The 26,077-nt window shown below is 38.4% G+C and overlaps 1 protein-coding gene across 1 annotated transcript; it reads left to right on the top strand.

Annotated features, from left to right (window-relative positions):
• The first annotated feature begins 870 nt into the window (after positions 1–870).
• LOC120286428 lies at positions 871–26,077 on the top strand. The gene is made up of 8 exons (XM_039317544.1): positions 871–1,962; positions 2,055–3,731; positions 19,679–20,258; positions 20,364–20,428; positions 23,178–23,882; positions 24,423–25,118; positions 25,224–25,940; positions 26,033–26,077. Exons 1-8 carry the CDS (start codon positions 871–873, stop codon positions 26,075–26,077), a joined length of 5,577 nt encoding a protein of 1,858 aa, XP_039173478.1.

Here is a 26,077-nt window from a genome sequence, read left to right as displayed (position 1 = left end):
GAATGACTATAAAATAATTTTATACAAAAAAGGATTAAATTGATAAAATTTAAAAGTAGAAAACTAAATTAAAGTTTGTACAATAGGATTAGGATCTATTGAATAATTTATTCATCACAACTGAATTAAGAATTTGGTTTATATCCCATATTTTTACCTCTAGACAAAACTAGATGTCACGTGTCCTTGCTCATCCGTTCTCTTCCCTAATAACATTTTGTAATATTGATGATAACAGGCTGTATAAAGTACTTATAACACGGGAGGATTCAAGTCGGATCATTTTGGCATTTTGGCAGTTTGTCTTTTGCGATTATGGGCTTAACTTTCGTTACTTTCACAATTTTCTTAATAACTGTTCGATTTGTGCATTAGCGGCGGAGGCTCACGCATTGGTGAAGGTGACCGATGACCTAAAGAAGCAATAAAATACAGAAAATCGTCCATTTTTATTAACCCGATTGTTCATAAGCCCCCACCCCATTTTTGTCTTGATTAAGGCGACCAGGAACGGTCTTATTTAATTTTTATCTTTTGCCAGTTTCCACTTGGAGCAATATGTTATCAAGTTTTCAACTACCCACGGAATTAACCGATGTTTAGTTAAGGTCTTAATCAAGGTTAAGTTACCGAGCTCTCTTCTGCTTAAATTGACTGCTCCTCCCTCCCCTTCTTTCGTCCTTGTTTGCGGTCAAGTCTCTTAGCCTTCTTCATCTCTCATCGTTCTTACTCTGTTTCCTCTTCCTTCACCTCGGCACAACCATTCTTCTTCCTCTTCTTCTTCAGTATCTGCTTCTCCTTTTCATCTCTCTCTCTCTCTCTCTCTCTCTTTGCTCGCTCTTTGTTTCTCCGGCAAAAATAAAAATAAAAATGTCAATTGATTCTGTCATCTCTATTGCATGGGATGCCTTCAAGGGTGTAGTTGTTCCCATCAAGCGTCAATTCGGATACGTTACGTCCTCCAAGAGCTACGCCCAAGATCTTCAGAAAGAAGTCGGGAAGCTGGCATACAAGGCTGAGATGGTCCAAAATGCCGTGGAAATGGCCAGAAACAATAGTCGGAATGTCTACAGTTATGTCACGCGGTGGCAGGAAAATGCTGAGAAGGCCTTGAATGAGGCGCGAGACTTGCTGGACCACTTCGAAAAGGCAACCAAGACTTGCTGCTATGGGAATCTTCCCGAACCCAGTTGCCGCTATCAGTTCAGCAGGTTAGCCAGGGACAAGATTGAGGGCATTCAGCGACTCGGTCAAGAACACAGCCTAATCAAGGATGTCTCCTCCAGTGATCCTGCTCCAGGGAATGTTACTACTTCGACTCCGGCTGTCGTTCAGTCGACCATCGTGATGACCTCTGCTTCTTTTGCCTCGACGTCAATTAAGCTTAAGGATGACGATATCTTCAAATCCAGAGAATTGGTCATGCAGGAGATCATGGCCGCTCTTGCTGATAACGGCAATAGCGTGGTAGGGATTTACGGTATGGGCGGGGTCGGCAAGTCCACCCTATTGACTGACGTCGAAAGGAGAATAAGGAAAGAGAAGTCGTTTGATTGGGTTGCTAAGGCCGACGTGTCAGAAAATCAAGACATAAAGAGGATTCAAGGAGAGATTGCGCATGCGCTGGACCTGGACATAAAGGATGTAGAGTATGTCAATTCACGAGCGCAACGTCTGCGGACGAGGTTGGAAGATGAGAAGAGGGCGAAAAAGAAGGTCCTCATAATACTGGACAACCTGTGGATAGGGCTTGACCTGAAATTAGTGGGCATTCCTTGCGGACATGACAACAAAGTCATAGGATGCAAGTTGTTATTGACATCAAGATTTCAAGATGTTTTGCGAAGGGAAATGGGCTGCGGCAGGGACTTCCATCTTGATGCGCTGAAGAAGGAAGAAGCAAAAAGATTGTTTGAGAGGACGGTCGGGGATAAAGTTCATGATGACCCATTCAAATCCTTGGTGGATGAAGCACTCCACAAATGTACAGGTTTGCCTTTCCTAATTATTGCAATGGCAAATATTTTTAAAGACGCGATTTTTGTGAATGGAAGGACGTTTTGAGACAAATTGAGATGTCTACAAACAAAGGAATTAGTGAGAGAATAAATGAGATGTTGCAGATGAGTTATAATCGTTTCAAAGGGGAGGATGGCAAGGAGGTGAAGTCATTATTACGACTTTGTGTTGTTTATGGTGTCTCTAAGCCCTCTCTTGAAAACTTGGTGAGGTACAGCACGGGTTCTAGGTTATTTCGAGAAAATAGCAACATGGAGGAAGTTAGAGATAGGTTGAGCTCACTTGTCCGAACCCTGAAAGCCTCCTCTCTTTTGTTAAAAGATGATGAAGATGCCGATGGTTTCAAGATACATGACTTGGTTCATGGATTTGTTTCCTCGATCGCTTCAAGAGATGAGCCTCTTCTCGTGTTGAAAGATAATGATAAGTCGGGGACAAAGTTGTTGCAAGACAAACTCAAAACTTGTACAGCGGTGTGCTTTCCCTATGTCAACATGAAGGAGCTTCCTGAAGAGTTAAATTGCCCGGAAATGCGAATCTTCTTGTTGTTCACAAACAATGAATCCTTTAAGGTCCCGGATTCATATTTCAACTCTATGAGAAAACTCATGGTCTTACATCTTTCTCAGGTATGTCTCACTCGTTCACCTTCGCCGTTTCAGTTCTTGGAGAACTTATGTACACTGTGTCTTGATGGCTGTTCGTTAGAGGATGTGGCCATGATTGGCAAGCTAAAAGGGCTGCGTATTCTTAGCTTTGCAAACTCCAAAATTCAACGATTGCCCAAAGAAATTGAACAATTGGTAGAGCTGAGGTTGTTAGACTTAAACCATTGCTCACGACTTGAGATAATTGAACCGGGTGTGCTTGGAAGCTTGATGAAATTGGAGGAGTTGTATATGGAGAATAGCTTTGATCAATGGAATGCCATGGAGCAAACTCCACAAACTAATGCCAGGCTTATTGAGTTGAATAACTTAAAGAATCTTTGCACTTTGCATTTGTCCATTCGCAATCTGAGTGTGCTCCCAGAGGATCTAAATGTCGAGAAATTAACCAAGTACAAAATCCAGATAGGTGATGTGTGGTGCTGGCCAAGTCACAAAGGATCGAGCACATTGCAGCTTACGTTCTATCCAATAAGCGATATTCTTCAGAAAGTATGCATACAGACTTTCTTAGGAAAAATTGACGATCTATTTTTAGAGGGGTTAAACGGAACTGAGCAAAGTGTTTGCGAGTTGTCCCAAGAAGGCTTTTCAAAATTAAAGCATCTGCACGTCGAGAATAGTCCCTCCATCCATTACGTTCTCCAATCGCCATCCCATACAAATTTTAAGACGTTGGAGTCGTTACTTCTCAAGAATCTCATTAACTTGGAGAAGATATGCAACAACCATATTTCCTACGAGTCTTTCGGTGCATTAAAAGTAGTACAAGTCGAAAGTTGCAACAAGATGAAAGTTTTGTTTCCTTTTTCATTATTGAGAGAACTTCCACAGCTTGAAGAGATCCGAGCTGTCAAGTGCCACTTAATGCAGGAGATTGTAGAAGTTGATGAATGTGGCAAAATTGAGATGTGTAATTTGCATGAATTGGAATTGCGTGACTTGCCAAATATCAAGAACTTTTTCACTGTTGGGAAGGCTCCTTCAAGCAGTACATCAAAAGATCAAGTTGGCACTCAAGTTGCATTTTTCAACGGGCAAACGGTAACTTTTTATCCAAAGAAAACTATCATTAATATTTTGCTATTTGGCTAATTGTATGTAATTTAGATTTTAATCCTTATTCAGTTTTTATTATTTTCAGTTCAGTTTCTTCCTAATTAACTTATCCAATTATGCCTTCTTGTAATTAGATAAAGCAATTTTCTATTTCTCTTCATTATGCAGAAGTCCAACTAATAATAGAATTAAATCCATGTAAATTTGGTTTGTGATAGGATCTGAGTTATTTTCAACTTACATGCTGCAAGTATACCTACATAATAGGGTTTTATAGAGCAACATTGATGGGAATTTTGGCATTAGAATAATTCCATAGTGACGTCATTTCATAATCTTGTAAAATGGATTCGCTGAATTTAGTTATCTAACTTTGTTATTATTTATAAAATATAATGTCTAGGCGACTCAGGTAAAAATCAATAAGAAGAATGGGCAAGGGGATTGAATTTTTAAATAGTAGGAACCATGCTAATCTAATTGATGGATGTCTTTTCCATATCATGTGTTTCAATAAGCACTATCATTTCATAGGTCCTATTAGTATAAAAGTACACAAGTTCAGGCATGTTCATGCGTGCAAGAATTTGTATAAAAGATATATTTGTAAGCACTTTTGGAATAACAAACGTAAATCTTCAACCTGTGCTAACATCTTGTAGTTGTGGACATTAGTGAGCGACTTTTAGGAAAAAACTACACGAAATATTGTTATATAAATTATGGCGTATTAAGCATGGCAATGTGATTTTATCATCCAATGGTCCTTTTAGGATAGCTGACTAAATAATGAACCTTTCCTAAGATTGTTTTATATCCTTGGGATATATTGGAAAGCCTACAAGATTTTTAGCTCCTTTCAGGAAGTCAACCATATTATTAGTATTTTTTGTCTTAATCTCTGCTAGGATCATTGCGCTTTTTTCACCATTTTTCTTTTGTTTAGGAGTAAAGGTGTGTCCCCCTCAAAGTTCATAAGTGGGTCGGGTAATTTCCACGTAAATTTTATGTGCTTTTATAGGTAAATGAATGTTATATTGATGTAGAGTAGCATTATTCAAGAATGAGGAAAAATATAAGAGTGTTAAAATTAAATCGTGAAATTATGGAGAAAGAGAGGAGAAAGCAATTAATAATGAGTGGCTTGTTGAGAGAGGAGTTCTAAGATCATCGATAGAGATGATAGCATTTTATTTTTCATGAAGTTAAGTATAATTTTGACCTAAATCAAGGAAATGTATGTAGATATGGTCCCTAATAGAGTGGAACCTTGTTTATCATTATTAACTGAAAAATAACTCACGAATTCTATGTTTTTTTTTTTGAACGAGCACGAATTCGATGTTAAGTGGTGAGAAATCATTGTCATTTTCCCGCTTTGTTTACTCAAAATTTGGGCTCAATCTTTTGAATTAATTCTCATAATTAAGTTTTTTTTTCTCAATTCTAAACAACTTTATGTGCTAATCATGGTCTTAATTGGTGAAAGATTAAAATGAAATGATTTTCAAGTAAATACTTGGTTCGAAGCATAATTCTAAGGTGTAGTTGAGTCTCAAGGGTATGAAATGGCAATTGAGATACAGTAGACTGTAACATTAATAATAAATATAAATTAATGATTTTGTATAATAAGCCTTTATCATCCGACTCAGAAAATTGTCTCGAGCACTCTGTAATTGAGAATTTATGAATATGAAGTTGATCATTTAGATCATCACAACAAAAATTAATGGCATTTAATTGAAATTGAGGCCGTTTATGTATAGTTGATTAAATTGGTTATTGTTAGTAAGAGAAGCAAACTATGGATAAGCAGTGGCCCAATTGAGGAAAACGCACGGCTGTTTTGTTTAACAAAAATTGCTTAGTCTTTTAGTTGACTAAACATGATTGGCCTATTATAATTACGTAATAAAGATTCAAGGAAATTTAAGTTGCCACTGTAGATTGACGAAGTATAAAAGGGAAGTTTGAGTATGGATGTTTGCGGCCTACTATGCACCCAGTGTCAACGACATTGTCGCGACCAATTTTTTTTCGGGTGTGAACCACCTAGGTTTTGGCTAATGGATTGTTAAGCCTAAACTTAACTCGGGCTCTCCCAAGCCCATACCAATTCGCGACTTAGGTTTGAATTTTTAACATGCAAATTGATTTTATTTAGGAGTCGCCACTAATCAGTTTATGGTAGGTCGATTAGACACCTAAGTAAAATAATGAGAGAATTACTTTACTCCTACGAACCAGAGACTAAGGGTACGGGGACTTGGTTACACTAGACTATCCTAGTGCCCTTTCGGTACCATTCTTTTTATTTTCAAAAATGTTTGGCAATTGAATTGATTTTAAACTAACTTCCTAACATGTGAGGTGATCATACATGTGCGCATACCACCAATTTAACACTCAAGAAAACAATTAAATATTGCAAAACGTACCTAGGAGCAATGAAAGCATCTGCATTGTTCAATCAAATTCACATCAGCAGCCCTAGATATGATTTCTAATTAACACGCAATTTCAATTTTTGTTTTCATTTTATTTAATGAAAATCATGACATATGCAATGCATGTTAATAATCTAATATGACATGGCAGCATGACCTAAACTATATGACATGAAGAAATGCAATAATTAAATGCAATCTAAATGACCTAATTCTAATGACATGCAATGCGATGCAATGACATGCAAAATTATTTGAACTAAGATGTCATGCCGCATATAATTTAGCACGCGAACTATATGTCATGCGACATTTATTAAATGATTTAGTATAATGATGAGGAAATTCTAATTAAATGAACCTAATAAAAACTAAATGACGTGCATTTGATATTTCTATTTAAAAATGCGAAAATAATCTAGCTAGATTAAAATTCAATTTAATTTAAACTAAGGATTAAGTCACATTAAATCTAATTTAAACTAAGATATTATCTTAATCTAACATGTAATTGATCTAATATGCAATGACGTGCAGAGAAAGCCTTAATTCTACATGACATATGCATGATTTTTTTATCTTTTATTTTTATTTAAAATTCAAAATTTAAAATTGCCACGTAATTAAACAAGCAACTAAAATCCTAAATTAATGCATTTTTATATTTTTCGAACTAAGATCCCTATCCTAGCTATGCAAGATAACAATCTAAAACAAACTGAATCCTAATTTAAATATTTTTTTTTAGATTTTTAGTAATTCTCTAAAACAAACCATTATCAACTAAACAGTAAATCTAAACAATCAAGATATGCAATCAAATAAAGGATCAAAATAATCGAAAAAATAACCTGTTGTCTCACAGGTCAAATTAACGATTATTATAATCCTAATTATCACGACAATGAATTCAAAATAACTAAAAATCTGATCCCAATTCTTACGGATCAAATTAATAATCACATTGATTCAGCACTTAAAACACTATCAACAAACCCCAAAAGTTAATATAATTAAAAAATGATCCGACATCTTACGGATCAAATTAATAATTACAATAATTTTAGGGAAGACCTGTGGATAATGCCTACAAAATCCATGAAGTAAAGATCACTCCTAAACTTAAAAGAAATAAATAAAATAAAGTAAATAGAAAAAGAAAATAAAACTACCTAAATTCCCTTTCCTTTTTTTTTTTTTTTTGTTTTTCTTGCTTTCTTCACCCACGGCTTGCTCGTGCGGGCTGATCTTCGGGTAGCGGGTTCGGGTCGCCGGCGTTCGGGGTTCCGGCGAGGTGAGTCACCGGTGCGACGGGCGTCGGGGGAAGCGGCAGCGCGGTTCGTTTGACTTCGGGCGAGCAGCGGCGCGGCGGTGTCGGATTGAGCAACGCGGAGGCGGGGCCAGCGAGAGGCGACGTCGGGCTTCGGACGAGGCTGGTGCGACCGATCGGAGCGGAGATGCCCGACAGCAAAGATGTCACTCATACGTGTGGGGCGCTCGGATCGGTTCGAGTTCGGTCTCGCGAGCTTCGGTGGGTCGAAGGGTGCGAGCTACGTGGGACGTCGGGCCATCGGATGGGCGTATGGTGGCTCGAGCTCCAGATCTGAGCGGTGCTGCGAGCGGGGATTCGGATCCGAGCGGCGTCGGGAACTCCGGTGACTGCAGGCAAAAACGGGTCGCAGCCGTGGGTCGTCGTTGGGGCTGAATGAAGCGGATCGTGGCGCGGGCTCCCGCGGGTCGCTCGGCGTCGCAGCTTGAGGGAACAGATTCGCGAAAGCAGACGGCTAGGCGCGAGCCGTAGGCGAGACGGGCTGCCGGGCACCGGGGACGGGCGGAGGACGCGGGCGGAGCAGGGGGCGGAGCTTGGCGCGGCACGGTGGGCTCGGGGAGGAAGACTCGGGCGTCGGGGACTCGGGGCGGCGCGGCGGTTGCGGCCGACGGGACCGGCTTTGAGCTCCGGGCGGCGTCGGCGTGCGCGGTGAGGCGGTGTTCGCGGACGGAAGTTACGAGGGGCGAGCGGCGAGGGAGACGATGAACAAAGTGTCCCTCCGCCGCTTGTACTTTTCCCCTCTACTTTCCTTTTCTCTCTCTCACCTGTCTCTCTCACGCCACTTTCCCTCTTTTCCTCTTTTCCTTTGACTTTTCCTTCTTTTTTCAACACACCTCCACAGACGGCTTCCCTTTTGCCTTTTTCTGAATTTTTTTCAAAGAAGCTCCCCAGTCATCGTACACGTTTGCTTTTATAGGGGTAAGAGATAAGCTTTCGATTTCCTCTTCAAATCTACATCCGCGATACATCTTCACCAACCGATCACTATTGATAAAGATTTAGGATTATGATAAATATTTTCTCGAAATCCAAATCTCGCAAAGATAAATCGCAATATCGCAATATTTTTCATAAAATTCATCCCATACCGATAAGGATTCAAGATTAAGATGAGATTTTTCCTAAATCCAAATCTTTCAAGGCCAAATCGCAATATTTTTTTAACCATTTGTCTTATCTAAAAAAGATTCATATCTCGGAAAAATTTTAAAATATTATATTCCCATGAGATAATTTTTAATTATTAAAAACGCGGGCTTGGGCCAACCTGCTCGCTTCGTGGGCCTGATCCATCTAATTCGAATTCATCCGCCACCGGTCCAATAGATAAAATGCAAATAACAAAATAAATGCAAATATAAATCTATATGCTATGCAATTAATAAAATTAACCCATAATTTCCTATGTAATAAATAAATAAACTAAATCGTCAAAATTTAGGTGTCAACAGCTGCCCCTCTTTGAATGTGAGCTCGAAGAGGTTGCCTTCAAAGACAAATTGAGATCTAAATTTTGACCATGCAAATGCACTTTGAATGATTTTTTTTGTCGGAAAATGAATTCCATTTTTAATGCAATTTATATGATGCATGGAAATGCTAATGCAAATGCATGATGTCAAAGGAAAGAACGTACCTACAATTACTTACCAATTAGTGCGGTAAAGTATTTTGAGGTACATGATAAATCTCTATTTACTCCACAAGTACCAAACTCTCACTCAGGTTCCTTGAAAAGCGTAATAGGTAAGAACATTCACATCCAAAGTGAAATGTTCAACGAAAAAAAAAAAATTGAGACATCTAGATCCAGACTGAGATGTCAAGATTTTTTGAAAATCTCAAAATACCTAAATCTAGACTAAGGTATAATGAGAAAGATTGACAAACATTCACATCCAGTGAAATGTTTGAATGAAAATAATCAAGACATCCAGGTTCAGACAGAGATGTCACGATTTTAGAAGCTCGAAATACCTAGATCCAGACTAAGTATAACAAGAACGGTTGAAAAAACATTCACATCCAGAGTGAAATGTTTAGACGAAAATAATCAGGACATCCAGATCCAAATTGAGATGTCGAAATTTTGGAAATCGAAATACCTAGATCCAGACTAGGTATACGAGAATAATTGAAAACATTCACATCCAGAGTGAAATGTTTGAATGAAAATAATCAAGACATCCGGGCCCATGCTGAGATGTCAAGAGTTTGAGACTCGAAATACCTAGATCCAGACTAAGGTATAACGAGGAAAATCGAAGAACATTCACATCCAGAGTGAAATGCTCTAACGAAAATAATCAAGACATCCGGGTACAGACAGAGATGTCATGATTTTGGAAGCTCGAAATACCTAGATCCAGACTAAGGTATAACGAGAAAGATCGGAGAACATTCACATCCAGAGTGAAATGTTCAATGAAAAGAATCAAGACATCCGGGTCCAGACAGAGATGTCATGATTTTTTTAAAACTCGAAATACCTAGATCCAGACTAAGATATAACGAGAAAGATCGAAGAACATTCACATACAGAGTGAAATGTTCAATGAAAAGAATGGAGACATCCAGATCCAAACTGAGATGTCTAATTTTTGGAAAATAGTAAAGAAACTTACCTAGAATATCTTACCTTCAAGGAGGGTAGAGTGATCCAAAGTAGTTGGTGTTACATATCCAGGACTCGTACCTTTCTACGGTCGCCTAGCATTGCAACATTGATTATTCGACCAGGACTCGAACTTCTCTTCGATCGCCTGAATCTGAGGAAAACTTCTAGGGGACAACTTCGTCGAGTCGAGTGTCGGTGCATTTGAAAGGGAAATACCTGTACAATGACAAGTATTTAAGGTATGGATTGAGATATACTTACCTGGTATCATCTCTGTTCCTGGGGAAATGTCTCTTGCAAAACATGGTCATAGGAGAAGCAATATGCATTTGTGATCACAAATATGCATTAATTTAAGGGAGGTTCATGCACTATGATTTATATCAAGCTTGCATCACCTAATTTCCATTGGGAAAGATTTCACAAAAAATGTTTCAATCTGAACACATGAGTGTCATGGATGTGCCAAATGGGGGACCTCTTGGTCTGAAAGGACTTTTCACTCATTCTCATTAAAATGGGTTGTTTTATCCTGACCTTTGATGCAGGATTTTGACAGTCACCTCATCTCACCATCATCATGCCGAACAAGGGTCCGAGTAATCTCGCAAGTGGTACGAACTTACCAATCTGAGAGGTCTTTAACAGGGACCGTAATGCGGGCTTGGTCAATGGCTTAGCAAAGAGACTCTTTGAGCCGAGGCTATTGAAAAATGACATTTCACAATTGTCTAGAGGTTTACAAGTCAAGAGACATACGAAATAAAGCAGAAATTATCTTACTCGCACTTCTTCAAGCGATGCTTTCAAACATATGAACTTCTACGTTAATTCAAGTGCCCTAATCTGAAGAGACTTTGTAAGGGACGTATTAACGGGTTGAGAAACAAAAAGATGATTAGGCTCAAAAAGTGTTTAAGGGGTCAAAGTTGGTAATCATCTTGACATCTCCAACAATTTTCCTCCTCATCGTCGAAGATTTCCTTCACATCAGAACTCTACCGATTGCAACATCTCAATATTTGAGCCCCTTTTTTTTTCAGTACCACTTTGTTGGGGATATGGCCCACTTCATCAAGTGTTTGATTTTTTTCTTTGGGCATTGGCCTTGCTTTTACCAGGCACACTGCTTTTTCATGCCCCATTTTTTGCACTTTTTTTTTTTTTGGACAAAGTCTTCATTTTTATCAGCATTGTAAATCATGCTACTTGTGGTTTCTTTCATTGCCCCAATGTGGGGGATAATCACCAACTAGGCTTAATATGAAACAAATTCATAGGCTCAAATGGGCTATGCAATGGATAATAGTGTGTGGATAGAGAAAGAACTGCTCTTCGTCATTCTAAGGCACTTCAAATTATCGTACAAGCTACACTGCGAAAACAATACTCGAAGATTGATGCAAGTGTGAGTAAGAAAATTCCTACCATTTCACTTCAAACTTTGTCCTAGTATGGGATGATCCTTGACAGGGATAACTTTAGAAGCTTTTCTGTGTGTGGGCTCAAAGGGCTGAACAATGGATTTACCTGTAGTGTTTTTGGTAGCAAAAGAAGCGCCTCTCATCACCTTGGTTGATGTACCCTTTGCGAGATCACCATTTTCCTTGTGGGCATGGAATTTTTCACACAACTCACTTGGGGGTCGAGTGTATGAAATAGTGTACGGAATAAGGCTTGCCTTTCGTCATTCCAAAGTATGCCATTTGACACATTCAATCTATCTCACATGATTCATCAAGGAAAACATGCAATATTTGCAACAAGTTTAGACAATTGAATTTGCAACTCAATGAGGCAATTTATTCATCATAAAATGTTTGCAATTCAAAACATGACATGACAAATTCTGTCATGGGTAATACTTCTTGAAAGCATCAGAATTAATTGGAGTAGAAAACTCATGATTACCCATTTATGCTAGGACGGCACCTCATAAAAGTACATTCCTTACCACATATAGGCTGTAATTTGGAACAAACTTGCCCCCAAGATCTTCCCCCGAAGAATGATGGCTCTCTTTTACTTGCCCCAAATCTTTTTTCATTGCAAGTGCGCTTTAAACCTGTTGATCACAAGTCAGGTTTATGCTCATTGAAACTTGATACGCTATTCTCAGATGTCTCTTGTCATAACAAGTTATGGAATTATGCACTGAGACAAGAAGCAAATGAGTTAGATAAACAAACAGGTTTAATCTGTTACAAGTTTTGGGAAAAATGTTTTTTTTATTAGCAGTGAAATGCTTTTGTTTTTGAAAAAAAAATTTGGGAAGAAGCATGAAAGAGTCCAGCCCTCAGGATTTATCCGCGGATGATATTTTCCTTTTTCATGGTTGGATATCGTCATTGGACTGGTTTGGTATACTCCATCATGTCCTCAAAAATTGGAAATAAAATTGTAATTTCATTGATATTCATCAATCAATTACATTTATTGAATGGAAAATGCGAATTCAAGTCCTAAAAAGAAAGTGAAAAACAATCGCTAGTAGTGATAATAACTCCTAAAAAGCAATAAAATTCCTAGAAAGCGACAAAAATTCCCGCGCAGGGGAATGTGCAAAAGTAATAAGTTACTCTTGTGGGCCAGGGCCCATTTCTTCCAAAGGTCCTTCATCAATGGCATTCACCCTATCCTCATGCTCAGGTAGAGGATTCTTTTTGACATTCGGTTGAGCGGTACTGAAGGCAAACGCCTTGGTGTCCAGTAAGTTTTGGACCTTATGTTTCAAAGTCAAGCATTCATCAGTCGAATGTCCTACTTCCCCCATATGATACTCGCATTTCTTGGAGGGATCGTAGTTGGAAAATTTTTCAGCATTGGGTCGCTTTGGCTCATAAGACAGCAACTCCTTCTTTTGAAGAACCTTCAAGACCTGGGACAGAGGACCAAGAAGAGGAGTGAATTGCCTCTTAACAAATTGCCGAGGGGCAGACGGTCGGCCTTCCCCTTGTTGATTCTTAGGGACATGAACAACTGGAGGCTTGCTAGATTGTGCATATGTGACATTGACTTCCGTGCTTGGTTCTTTGTCTTTCTTGATGGTGAACCTTTTGCCTTGATTGGTTGGTTCATTGAACCATCCATCTCTTAGCCCAACTTCAATCTGTTCACCCACCGGGATAAGTTGGTTGAAGTTCTCAACGTACGTGCTAGCCATTCGGTTGCGAAACTCAAATGGGAGGGTCTTGACGAACAACTTCATCAGCTCCTTGTCAGCAGGCTCCGGAGTGACTTGAGCGGCCAGATTTCTCCACCTCACAGCATACTCCTTGAACGACTCGCTTTTCTTCTTCTCCATCCGCTCAAGATCCTCTCGGGAAGGTGCAATATCCATGTTGAACTTATATTGCTTTAGGAACGCATCAGTCACTTCAATCCAGGTGTTGAGAAGGTTTATATTCTTCATTATGTACCAATTCAGTGCAGGCCCAGTCAGACTAGCATGGAACGATTGAATCATGAGAGGCTCATTCTTGACATATTGGGCCATGCGTACATGGTACATCTGCAAATGAGCTTTTGGGCAGGAAGTACCATCGTACTTCTCGAACTCTGGCATCTTAAATTTCTTTGGCATCTTGACTTTCTCATACACTGACAAGTCGAACGGAAGTGAGCTCTGTGATCCTTGCAATTGCTTCACCTTCTCTTCCAGCTTTGTGAAGCGTTCATCTTGCTCCGTCTTAGGAACGTTATCAAGCTTAGCCTTTTCAACGGTGATCAACGGTGGGTCATCTTCCAGCCCAGGCATGTCATCGTCAATCGTTTGAACCTTGTTTGCTTGCTTCGGGATAACTACTTCAGGAAGAGCGGGTGCGGCCATTGGATTTGCTTGGAGGAATTGGAGTTGATCCGTCACAAGCTGTATAGAGGCAAGCACTTGTTGGAGTTGAGTCTCCACAGTAGAGACACGATCACGCATTTCAGCTTGATCAGCAATTCTAGCTCTTAATCGAGTAATGATGGGAGAGCGTGAAGGATCCGTTATCACCTAATCCAAATAAACAGAAATATGTAAGCACGAGGTGTAAATAGAGAGCCAATCCATGACAATAATCTATTTTAGTCAAGAAAAGTTCACACATGAAAAGGATTTCCTAAAAATGGATTAAGAAAACAAAGACATGGGATGCCCCGAGTAAGGACGAAATTTCCTAATCATGAACTAGGAAGAGCCAAGACACAAATTGAAAACAAATTTCCAATTTTTTATTTTCCAAATGATTAATTACATGGCAATTTCCTCATTTTAGTCATGAAAGGAATTAGATCAAATGATTATCCTGAATTTTTATGGGCGGACCAAAAGCATGACAAAGTAAGTAAATTGCATAGTATAGAGATAGAAGACTTACTTCACCAAGGGAAATTAATGGCAATCACATAGACATGCACATGAAATGTGAGGCTCGATTTCTACCTAGACGGCTTAGCAAGGTGGAGCTAAGAGGATAATCTGACCGTTGCAGTCTCGCATTAACGTGTCAGGTCCCCCTAACTCCGGCTCAGTCGAATGGAATGTCCAATAATCACGCAGTCTCGCGGATATGGACAAACACATTCGACACCATGAAAGAAATTTCGGGGAAGAGAAGGTCAACCTCTACATAGCAATCTCGCTTTAGAGGAAGTATCATTCTCAACACCATCCTAGAAGTCCTATCGCAGCCCAGGTCTGACCGCAGGTTGTGTGTGCAAATAGTGTGGTGCTAAAGCAATAAAGCATGCACATCAGTTTAAATGCAAACAACACTTCTATAGTTTTAATTTAAACATTCATCCCTAACTCCAACCTGCAAGACAGGAGTTAGCAAAGACTACTCCCCTTATACCTCCTATCTGCAAGAACATTTAACACCTTAGGAATGTTAGGGACATACCTGGGATCCTCGCTGCCAAACAAAAATATTTTTAAAAAGAAAAATTGGCCTAAGTCCACTAAGTTCCCCAGTGGACTCGCCCATTGTCGCGACCAATTTTTTCGGGTGTGAACCACCTAGGTTTTGGCTAATGGATTGTTAAGCCTAAACTTAACTCGGGCTCTCCCAAGCCCATACCAATTCGCGACTTAGGTTTGAATTTTTAACATGCAAATTGATTTTATTTAGGAGTCGCCACTAATCGGTTTATGGTAGGTCGATTAGACACCTAAGTAAAATAATGGGAGAATTACTTTTACTCCTACGAACCAGAGACTAAAGTACAGGGGACTTGGTTACACTAGACTATCCTAGTGCCCTTCGGTACCATTCTTTTTATTTTCAAAAATGTTTGGCAATTGAATTGATTTTAAACTAACTTCCTAACATGAGGTGATCATACATAATGCGCATACCACCAATTTAACACTCAAGAAAACAATTAAATATTGCAAAACATACCTAGGAGCAATGAAAGCATCTGCATTGTTCAATCAGAATTCACATCAGCAGCCCTAGATATGATTTCTAATTAACACGCAATTTCAATTTTTGTTTTCATTTTATTTAATGAAAATCATGACTTATGCAATGCATGTTAATAATCTAATATGACATGGCAGCATGACCTAAACTATATGACATGAAGAAATGCAATAATTAAATGCAATCTAAATGACCTAATTCTAATGACATGCAATGCGATGCAATGACATGCAAAATTATTTGAACTAAGATGTCATGCCGCATATAATTTAGCACGCGAACTATATGTCATGCGACATTTATTAAATGATTTAGTATAATGATGAGGAAATTCTAATTAAATGAACCTAATAAAAACTAAATGACGTGCATTTGATATTTCTATTTAAAAATGCGAAAATAATCTAGCTAGATTAAAATTCAATTTAATTTAAACTAAGGATTAAGTCACATTAAATCCTAATTTAAACTAAGATATTATCTTAATCTAACATGTAATTGATCTAATATGCAATGACGTGCAGAGAAAGCCTTAATTCTACATGACATATGCATGATTTTTTTATCTTTTATTTTTTATTTAAAATTCAAAATTTAAAATTGCCACGTAATTAAACAAGCAACTAAAATCCTAAATTAATGCATTTTTTTATATTTTTCGAACTAAGATCCCTATCCTAGCTATGCAAGATAACAATCTAAAACAAACTGAATCCTAATTCAAATATATTTTTTTTAGATTTTTTTAGTAATTCTCTAAAACAAACCATTATCAACTAAACAGTAAATCTAAACAATCAAGATATGCAATCAAATAAAGGATCAAAATAATCGAAAAAATAACATATTGTCTCACGGGTCAAATTAACGATTATTATAACCCTAATTATCACGACAATGAATTCAAAATAACTAAAAGTCCGATCCGAATTCTTAGGATCAAATTAATAATCACATTGATTCAAAGACTTAAAACACTATCAACAAACCCCAAAAGTTAATATAATTAAAAAAATGATCCGACATCTTACAGATCAAATTAATAATTACAATAATTTTAGGGAAGACCCTGTGGATAATGCCTACAAAATCCATGAAGTAAAGATCACTCCTAAACTTAAAAGAAATAAATAAAATAAAGTAAATAGAAAAAGAAAATAAAACTACCTAAATTCCCTTTCCTTTTTTTTTTTTTGTTTTTCTTGCTTTCTTCACCCACGGCTTGCTCGTGCGGCTGATCTTCGGGTAGCGGGTTCGGGTCGCCGGCGTTCGGGGTTCCGGCGAGGTGAGTCACCGGTGCGTCTGGACGTCGGGGGAAGCGAGCAGCGCGGTTCTGTTTGACTTCGGGCAGAGCAGCAGCGGCAGGTCGGATTGAGCAACGCGGAGGCGGGGCCAGCAGAGGCGACGTCGGGCTTCGGACGAGGCTGGTGCGACCAATCGGAGCGGAGATGCCTGACAGCAAAGATGTCACTCATACGTGTGGGGGCGCTCGGATCTGGTTCGAGTTCGGTCTCGGCAGAGCTTCGGTGGGTCGAAGGGTGCGAGCTACAGGGGACGTCGGGCCATCGGATGGGCGTATGGTGGCTCAGGCTCCAGATCTGGAGCGGTGCTGCGAGCAGGGGATTCGGATCCGAGCGGCGTCGGGGAACTCCGGTGACCTGCAGGCAAAAACGGGTCGCAGGCCGTGGGTCGTCGTTGGGGCTGAACAGAAGCGGATCGTGGCGCGGGCTCCTGCGGGTCGCTCGGCGTCGCAGTTGAGGGAACAGATTCGCGAGCAGCAGACGGCTAGGCGCGAGCTGTAGGCGAGACGGGCTGCTGGGCACCGGGGACGGGCGGAGTGACGCGGGCGGAGCAGGGGCAGAGCTTGGCGCGGCACGGTGGGCTCGGGCAGAGGAAGACTCAGGCGTCGGGGACTCGGGGCGGCGCGGCGGTTGCGGCTGACGGGACTGGCTTCGAGCTCCAGGCGGCGTCGGCGTGCGCGGTGAGGCGGTGTTCGCGGACGGAAGTTACAGAGGGGCGAGCGGCGAGGGAGACGATGAACAGTGTCCCTCTGCCGCTTGTACTTTTCCCCTCTACTTTCCTTTTCTCTCTCTCACCTGTCTCTCTCACGCCACCTTCCCTCTTTTTCTATTTTCCTTTGACTTTTCCTTCTTTTTTCAACACACCTCCACGGACGGCTTCCCTTTTGCCTTTTTCTGAATTTTTTTCAAAGAAGCTCCCCCCAGGTCATCGTACACGGCTGCTTTTATAGGGATAAGAGATAAGCTTTCGATTTCCTCTTCAAATCTACATCTGCGATACATCTTCACCAACCGATCACTATTGATAAAGATTTAGGATTATGATAAATATTTTTCGAAATCCAAATCTCACAAAGATAAATCGCAATATCGCAATATTTTTTCATAAAATTCATCCCATACCGATAAGGATTCAAGATTAAGATGAGATTTTTTCCTAAATCCAAATCTTTCAAGGCCAAATCGCAATATTTTTTAACCATTTGTCTTATCTAAAAAGATTCATATCTCGAAAAAATTTTAAAATATTATATTCCCATGAGATAATTTTTAATTATTAAAAAACGCGGGCTTGGGCCAACTCGCTCGCTTCGTGGCTCGATCCATCTAATTCGAATTTATCCGCCACCGGTCCAATAGATAAAATGCAAATAACAAAATAAATGCAAATATAAATCTATATGCTATGCAATTAATAAAATTAACCCATAATTTCCTATGTAATAAATAAATAAACTAAATCGTCAAAATTTAGGTGTCAACAGACATGCATGGATCTCTCTCTCTCTCTCCATCCGCAATTTGTTCAGCAAGGCGGGAGGGCCTGCATCTTCTCTCGCTCCTACTGACCACGCACTGAAGGCTGAGAACCAGATCTGCTTACCGCCATAGTCTCCAAGCTCATCCGCCACCACCATGACCGGCCACAACTCATTCTACCCTTGGGCTCGGTCATCTCCCTAGCTGATCAGGCGCAAATTCTATCTCTATCTATTTCTCTCACAAACTTGGTGCAACCAACAAGCTTAACGCTAGCACAAGCCTTAATCGTACTTTCCTGAGGTTGATTCTATGAAGAGAGTGAACAAGAATTTGGTTTTAAAAAAAAACAAAGACAGTAGGCTTGAGGATTGCATTAGACTATCCATGCCCAGATAGTTAATATTAAGGATAGAAGGTAGGACAACTATTAAAGACAAACTCGTCATGCCATTAGATAAAAATATAATATTTTATTGGATCTTATTATATAAATTATAATATTTCATACATTAATTAATTGGTTTTGGATAAGCCCCAGTGGGCTAGGTGCGTGGCCCAGGCATAGAAAGGAAATTGCCTGCAGTAACAAAACTTTCATGGCATGGCAGTAATCCTTCCCTGTGAAGTAGTAAATTACTTTTTGAAATTGCTAAGTTTTTGTTTTGTTTTGTTTTGTTTTGCCAGAGCTATGTTTCCTTAGGTAGGTAGTCATTAAGGTCTTATGGCATAATAATTTACTTCTCATGATTGCGATCTCGCCTTGTTGATCAATTATTGCAGTGAGATTGTTTCCTTCATAAGTAAATTGCCTATATCTTTCATAAGTCATTCTATAGTTTCTTTATTTTTTTTTCATTGTAGTAATGTCCACTGTGAGATAGTACAGTACTTTCTAGCAATCATTGGATAAAATGAGTCATATATCGTCACAATAGTAACATAATCTAAGAGGGTGTAGTTTATCTATAGCAAGTAATTTACCTTGAATGTACTTTCTTTTGCCATATGGATCACTAATTTTCGTAGTCATTAGCAAAATGAATGACTGCTATTTCTTGATGATCAGAATTTCCCGTATTGCTAGTAAATTGCAAACAAAATCTAATTGTAATAACGTCCATGAGTATATCATAAATAAAAAATGAAGTTTATTAGTTGTCTTTTGATACCTTTCTAGATTGTAAATAGGCTTTCTTATCATAGATATATGTAAATGCAAAAATTATCCTAAAGTTTAAAAATTTTCTTCTGCAACCATTTGTAATAACTTGCTTTGGCATGCAAGTTTCTTGGCTGCTCTTTGTAATTGTAAATGCTATTGTTGATGAGTTTATTCGTTAGGTTTCAATCCCATCCTTGGAGTCCTTGACAATGGATGGACTTCTCAATCTAGAAAATTTATGGATCGATGAATCTCCATTGGGGTTGAGCAATCTCCGATTTCTTGAGGTGTCTTCATGCAAATCTCTCTCAAAGGTTATCAACTCTAGGTCACTGGTAAAACTACACAAGTTACACACTTTAAGGGTGAGAGCTTGCGTTTCGGTGCAAGAAATTTTTTGCCTTGACGGACTAGGCGCCAATGCAAATATTGAGACTCTCTCTGAGCTAAACATCATCTATATAGAGGACTTACCAGACTTGAGGTGCATATGGAACAAGAATCCTTGTGGAATTGTGAAATTCCATAATTTGAAGATATTACGGGTGTATGATTGTAACAACCTAAGGTTTCTTTTTTTTCCATCCATGGTTCAATCTCTTGTGCAATTGAGAGAACTAAACGTATTCGATTGCAAGAAGATGGAGGCGATCATTATGGAGGAAGAAGGATTGAGATTAGAAACTCTAGTATTCCCAATGTTAACCAACTTATCGATTTTTGGTTTGGAAAATTTAATGTGCTTCTCTCCTAGAAAGTGTAAGATTGATTTTTGGTTTTCATTTTTGAAGTTATTCTTGGATTAATTCATCTCTGCAATGCTAAAGATAACATCCTTCTCATCTAATGAAAAATTGATGACAGGTTCACTAGAAGCTCAAGGCGAGGATCACATCCAATCACATCGTGTAACACTCTTCAATCAAGAGGTATATGATTAACACTGTCAAAATCTTAAGTAAAACAAAAATCTGAAGGAGCTAAATTCTTGGCATCAATTTTATGTGTTATATAGCACTATGGAAGTTTACATGTTGTGCATTTCAAGTTGCCACATGGCACTTTAAATAATTGGCAAGTTTTAATTCGCGCCTATAAAGGTTGGATCAATCATATCAAATTATTAATAAATCATAAAAGAAGATACATGCATCTAGATAATTGTTATGCCAGCCAGCTAAATAATTAAAATTAACGAATAAATAGTTATATTAAAGACAAAGCAGAACCGCCAAAGCTCACTTTGGCTAAAATTGATTGCGTTCCGCATGATCACCGCACCATAAAATCCTAGAAAAGTCAAAGTAGAGTTACTCAAATTCTGATTTTAAATTAAAATGAAGAATTTAAAGTAGAGTCATTATATATATTCAAAAGTTGGATAATTATTCTTCAATGAGCTCAATTGTTAACTCTCAAAATTATGGGGTAATTGTATAGTAAAAGATTTTGTAATATAGTCATTGAACTTTTATTTGATCATCTAAGGCAATAAATTTTCATTTCTTTATAATTTATGCACTTTGACAAAAATTCTGAAATTTTCTGGCGAACTATCAATGTGCAAGACACCTTGCTAATTTTCTAAATGTGCTATTGTTTCCACTTCACCGGAAAATCTATATAAATATCTAATACAATCACCAAAACTTTTAATTTGCAATATGATCGTTTTCCTTTTCTTGTACTTTCCACTTATCTTGCTTCCAACGAGAATTCCTCATTCTCATAGGTGGTTGCTTGTTCAATGCCACTGGTTTTCATGAGTTTTATTGTTGCAAATTAACAATGTAACTCTTTCTATTATATATTTCTTTTGATGAGTTTTGTAATTTTCTTGCAATATTACAATAATGTTGTATTTTATATATAAAATCACACTATGTCATATAACAACGGCAATTAGGAAGTTTTATCAAATCCCCAGTTTTACAAAATACGAGTTAAGAATTTAGCCTTTTTTCTTCAAAAAGGTAGGTTCATATGTAATGAGATACAATTTAATTAATTACTTGTATTAAAAATATATTCCGATTTACATAAATGAAAGATTCCACGCCCATACAAACGAGTGAGAATGCTGCTTATTACCTAGTAATTGAAGAAAGAGGGATCCTCAAACCAAAAAAGAAAGAAAGAGGGATCATGCAAAGGAGTCTCCCAGCTTTTGCTTGGTGGGTAGACATATAGGTTATTGAGAGAAGTATTTTGAGCATTCTAAAGCTTCCACGTTAGCATCTTTATTCCAAACATAACTAAATATAAGTACTTTCTATCAAAATAAAAATAAAAAATCGACTAGCTGGCAATTCATGTTCGTTGGACAACACTATATTTTTGTTGATTTTGCTACAAATTTACGTATATTATGTTCATATCAATTCGTGTCAATTTTGAATTTATCAAATAATCATTTATGAATATGTTAATTTGTATCACAAATTGTCAGCCCTTTCATTTTTTATATTTTTTATATATAAAATTACCGATAGTTCTTGTGGGCATGTACAATTACACTTACTTGACTTCATTTAAACTTACTCGATCTTTTCTTTTTTAGAATTTTTTTTCCCAATGGAAGGGAGCTCTTGCTTTCAGATTAATCATACCCTCAAAGCCTTGATTCTATCTTAAATGGCAAACTACCTCTAAAGGCCCAGTTTAGTTTTTGCTAATTGCTCGACCATTTTTATGGAGGAGGTGGTTTTTTTTGAATGCCCCCGGGAGAGAGGTGTTTGTTGTGCGGACACTGAGTTGGGGTGGTCAAGACGTTAACGTTTGTGAATTTAAGGCAACCCGGGGGTGTTTTGTTCCCTTGCTCCTCAAGCCTATGTGATCGCGCCCGTTTGGGCCAACTCCTGGGGCTATCAGGGTAACTCGTGAGCCACAGACGCATTCTTAGCCGTTGCGCCGCACAGGCCCTAGTGCGCTTCGACGGTGCTAATTGACTACTCTGGAGTGCTATGGGGTGCACGGGATTGTCACTCACGTGAGGGTGGGGGGTGGGGTCGGCACTTTCCATGACGTGGCAGGAAGCCATTGATGGAAAGAAAGGTAGAATGGGTGGTGAAAAAGTTGCTAATATGGACCAATCAACCGTAAACTTTATTGAAAAAAAAAACCGTAAACTTTATTGAAGTAGCATAATTATCGCACAACCAAATATTCCAAAATTAAGGCCCACCACGATTACGGAATACCGTCACCTTTTTTTTTTTCGAATATTTCATATTGCCTTTTGAACTGTCCTTGAAAATATGGGGAGACTAATATGTGTCAAAACATAAACAGAAAAGCTTTGTTCATCTTATTTTTTTGTGTGGTCTATCCATTCTTCGGTATGACCTTGCAATATGAGGACGCGTTCATGTAATAAGACATCCACAATCGGTAGATCAAGATTGTTAGGACTATTGCTTCTTTCATGTGTTTCCTTGCATCTTGCAATTTTTCTTTTTTGCTATCAAGAAACTCATAATTTGATTTCAAGGTTAGAGCGAGCAGCTAGTTTGGTATTACCTCTTTTGATGGATGATTAGTTGCCTTTTTAATCTCAATCTCTGCATAATTTATTTTCTAATGCTGACACTTTTCCTCAAGCAAGCTCTTCTATGTGTAATGAAACTTTATGAACTTTTAATTTGTCAGAATCACTAATTTCGTGAGCGAATATCGCAGGTTGCATTTCCTAACTTGGAGACATTATTCATCGGTGACATGAATAATATTGAGATATTATGGGACAATCAAGTTACTGCGGAGTCTTTCTACAAACTAAAATATGTTGGTATTCATGGATGCAATAAGCTAGTGAACATTGTTCCCTCTAGCATTCTTGGACGGTTTAGGAGCTTGGAAAGTATGGATGTAACATCATGTGGTTCGCTTGAAGTTATTTTCAAACTTCAGCTGCTGAATCCTCTAGATGGACATCCTGTTGCTCCTTTTCCATTAAAAACGTTGATGTTAGATGAATTACCAAAGCTAAAGTGTGTATGGGATAAGGAACTCCACCATCAAGTCAAATTCCAATGTCTCCGTTCCATTACCGTTTCCAAATGCGAGAGTCTCACTTTTCTATTTCCAACCTCAGTAGCAATACATCTAACCCAACTTGAGGAATTGAAGATCGATGAATGTGGCATTGTGGAACTCATTAAGAAGGAAGACGGACTAGTTTCCAAGTTTGTTTTCCCAAAGTTAGCCTCCCTCAAGCTTGAGCATCTAACAGAGTTGAAGTGCATCTACATCGGAAAAGATGCTCCACATTGGCCAGCATTGAAGACCTTGGAGGTGCGTGGCTGTGACAAAGTGGAGATACTTGCATCGCACCCTAAGATTGAGATGCCACTTGATAAACAGCCTCTCTTCTTGATAGAAAAGGTACGACCCAAGATTATTATTATTTTTTGCTTTGATGGTGAAAATTTGAAGTGATGATTAAGGTCACTGCCTAGCATCTCTACAAGTAGCTCTTTATACGAAGATGTAAACTATATGGCTCTCTGTAATTCCATAGAAATTTTACAACATTGAAACGTCATATCTTCTTCAAGTATTGATTGAACATTCTTGTCAATATGAATCGAATGCATACCCATTGATCCCCCTTAAAAAAAGTAGGGGCTAATTTGATGGTTTAGCTCTCTCTTAAGTACCACAAAGATTGAAAACACATGGCATGTGGTGTGATCTTACCATGGCAAAAGTGTATTATGATATTACTTAAGTTCACATATGAATACAAGTCAAATGTGAAGATCGGCGATAATGTTTATTTGATAAGGGCACATTTTCTCCCTTTGAATCACATGAGACTCAATAACTTAAAATGCACTTATTATGCGTGGAATGCTACACTTATACCATGATACAAACATTCTCTTTTTACTAAGCTGGATTTTGATTTGGCTATTTTGCCAGGGTGCATTCTCAAATCTACAAGAGTTAAAATTGGAATCATCCAAATGGATGGAGACATGGCTTGGGAATTTTCTTAATGAAGAACTCTTCTGCAAGCTTAGAGTTCTTGAGCTTTGTCATATCTTAAAGGAATCTGCAATGTCCGCATGTCATTTTGTTCAAAGTTTGACCAACTTAGAAGAGCTAGTTGTATGCAAATTATATCTAGAAGAGCTGAGCATCAATGTCAAAGCCGTAGGAGGCCAAAGTCATGAGCTAAAAGTAGTATTACCATTTTCAAGATATAATCAACATCTGAAGACTCTAGATGTGTCACATTGTGATGTATCAAATATGTTCACACTGACAATAATAGGAAATTTGGTGGAACTCACAAAATTGAGGATAAGTAATTGTCACATGTTGATAGAAGTCATCACGGAGGAGGGAGGTAAAGAGGGGCATGTAGTGGCCTTCCAAAAATTGAAGTATATGGAGCTTGATGGATTGATACGGTTGAAATGTTTCAGCTCATGTGGATACACTTTGATGTTTCTTCTCTTGGAAGATGTCATTGTTACTAGATGTCCTAACATGAAGTTCTTCTTTGAGGGACCAATAGAAGCACCAAAGTTGGAGAGAGTACAAGTATCAAAAGTGGAGTGGTTTTGGAAGGAAAACCTCAACACCACCATCCAAAGTATGTTTGAACAAATGGTATGCATCACTTATCAAATTCTATGTAATTGGATGGTTTTGATCAACAAGACAGTAATTTCTTTTTGCTAACTAGAAGTTTATGTTTAATGATGTCTCTGACAGGGTATAATTGCTGGAGTAAAGTTTATCCGGCTGTCTGAGGTCTCAAACCTGATTGGAAAATGGCACAACGAACTTATTCCCATCAATTCATATTGGCACTTAAAATATTTGGTGGTGTATAATTGTCCATCGTTTGTTAATGCTATTCCATCTAGATTGATGCCTGTTTTGGGCAAAATGAAAGGATTACAAGTGTGTGATTGCGAGTCACTAGAAGAAATATTTAGTCTGGAAGGAATGGAGACTATTAAAAGCACTCGGGTGCTGCCTCGGTTACATGAATTGGACTTGGTCAATTTACCAAAGTTGAGGCGACTATGGAACAAAAATCTTCAAGGAGAGCTATGCTTCAATTCTCTAAAATACTTGGGCCTTTATAATTGCAGCAACTTAAGACATGCTTTTGCTCCATCGATGGCTCAGTGCCTTGCCAATCTTGAACAAATGGTAATAAAGGAGTGTGGTCAGATGGAAGGAGTAATCGCAGAGGAAGAAGGGCAGGGAAGTGCAATGGAGAAGTTTACATTCATGAATCTCTATGCGATGGAGTTGGAATGCTTGCCCCATTTCACTAGTTTCCTCTTGGGAAAGAATTATATGTTGCATTGTCCTGAATTACAAGAGCTGACCATTGCCTATTGCTCCAAGATGAGAAGTTTCACTCAGCAATCTTTGATGGAGATCAATCATGACGCCCCTTCACTTTTCAATCCACAGGTTAGTTTTTTTTTTTCTTTTTCCTTTTCAGAGGAAATGTTTTGTTTTTGTTATTACAATGCTTTTATTTTTTTTTTTATTTTTTTTTTTAGATTATCATCTTCTCAAATCAAAATACGAATACCTCAAGTTCCTGA

The sequence above is a fragment of the Eucalyptus grandis genome, chromosome 7 (genome assembly GCF_016545825.1).
Source record: "Eucalyptus grandis isolate ANBG69807.140 chromosome 7, ASM1654582v1, whole genome shotgun sequence".
Taxonomy (NCBI): Eukaryota; Viridiplantae; Streptophyta; class Magnoliopsida; order Myrtales; family Myrtaceae; genus Eucalyptus; species Eucalyptus grandis.
Note: the sequence above shows the minus strand (reverse complement) of the source record. Positions and strands in the feature narration are given on the sequence as shown.

Coding starts and splice junctions, on each gene's coding strand:
- LOC120286428 (XM_039317544.1), top strand. CDS start 871: ATGTCAATTGATTCTGTCATCTCTATTGCATGGGATGCCTTCAAGGGT. Junction 3,732..19,678: donor CATTTTTCAACGGGCAAACG/GTAACTTTTTAT, acceptor TTTATTCGTTAG/GTTTCAATCCCATCCTTGGA. Junction 20,429..23,177: donor TAACACTCTTCAATCAAGAG/GTATATGATTAA, acceptor CGAATATCGCAG/GTTGCATTTCCTAACTTGGA.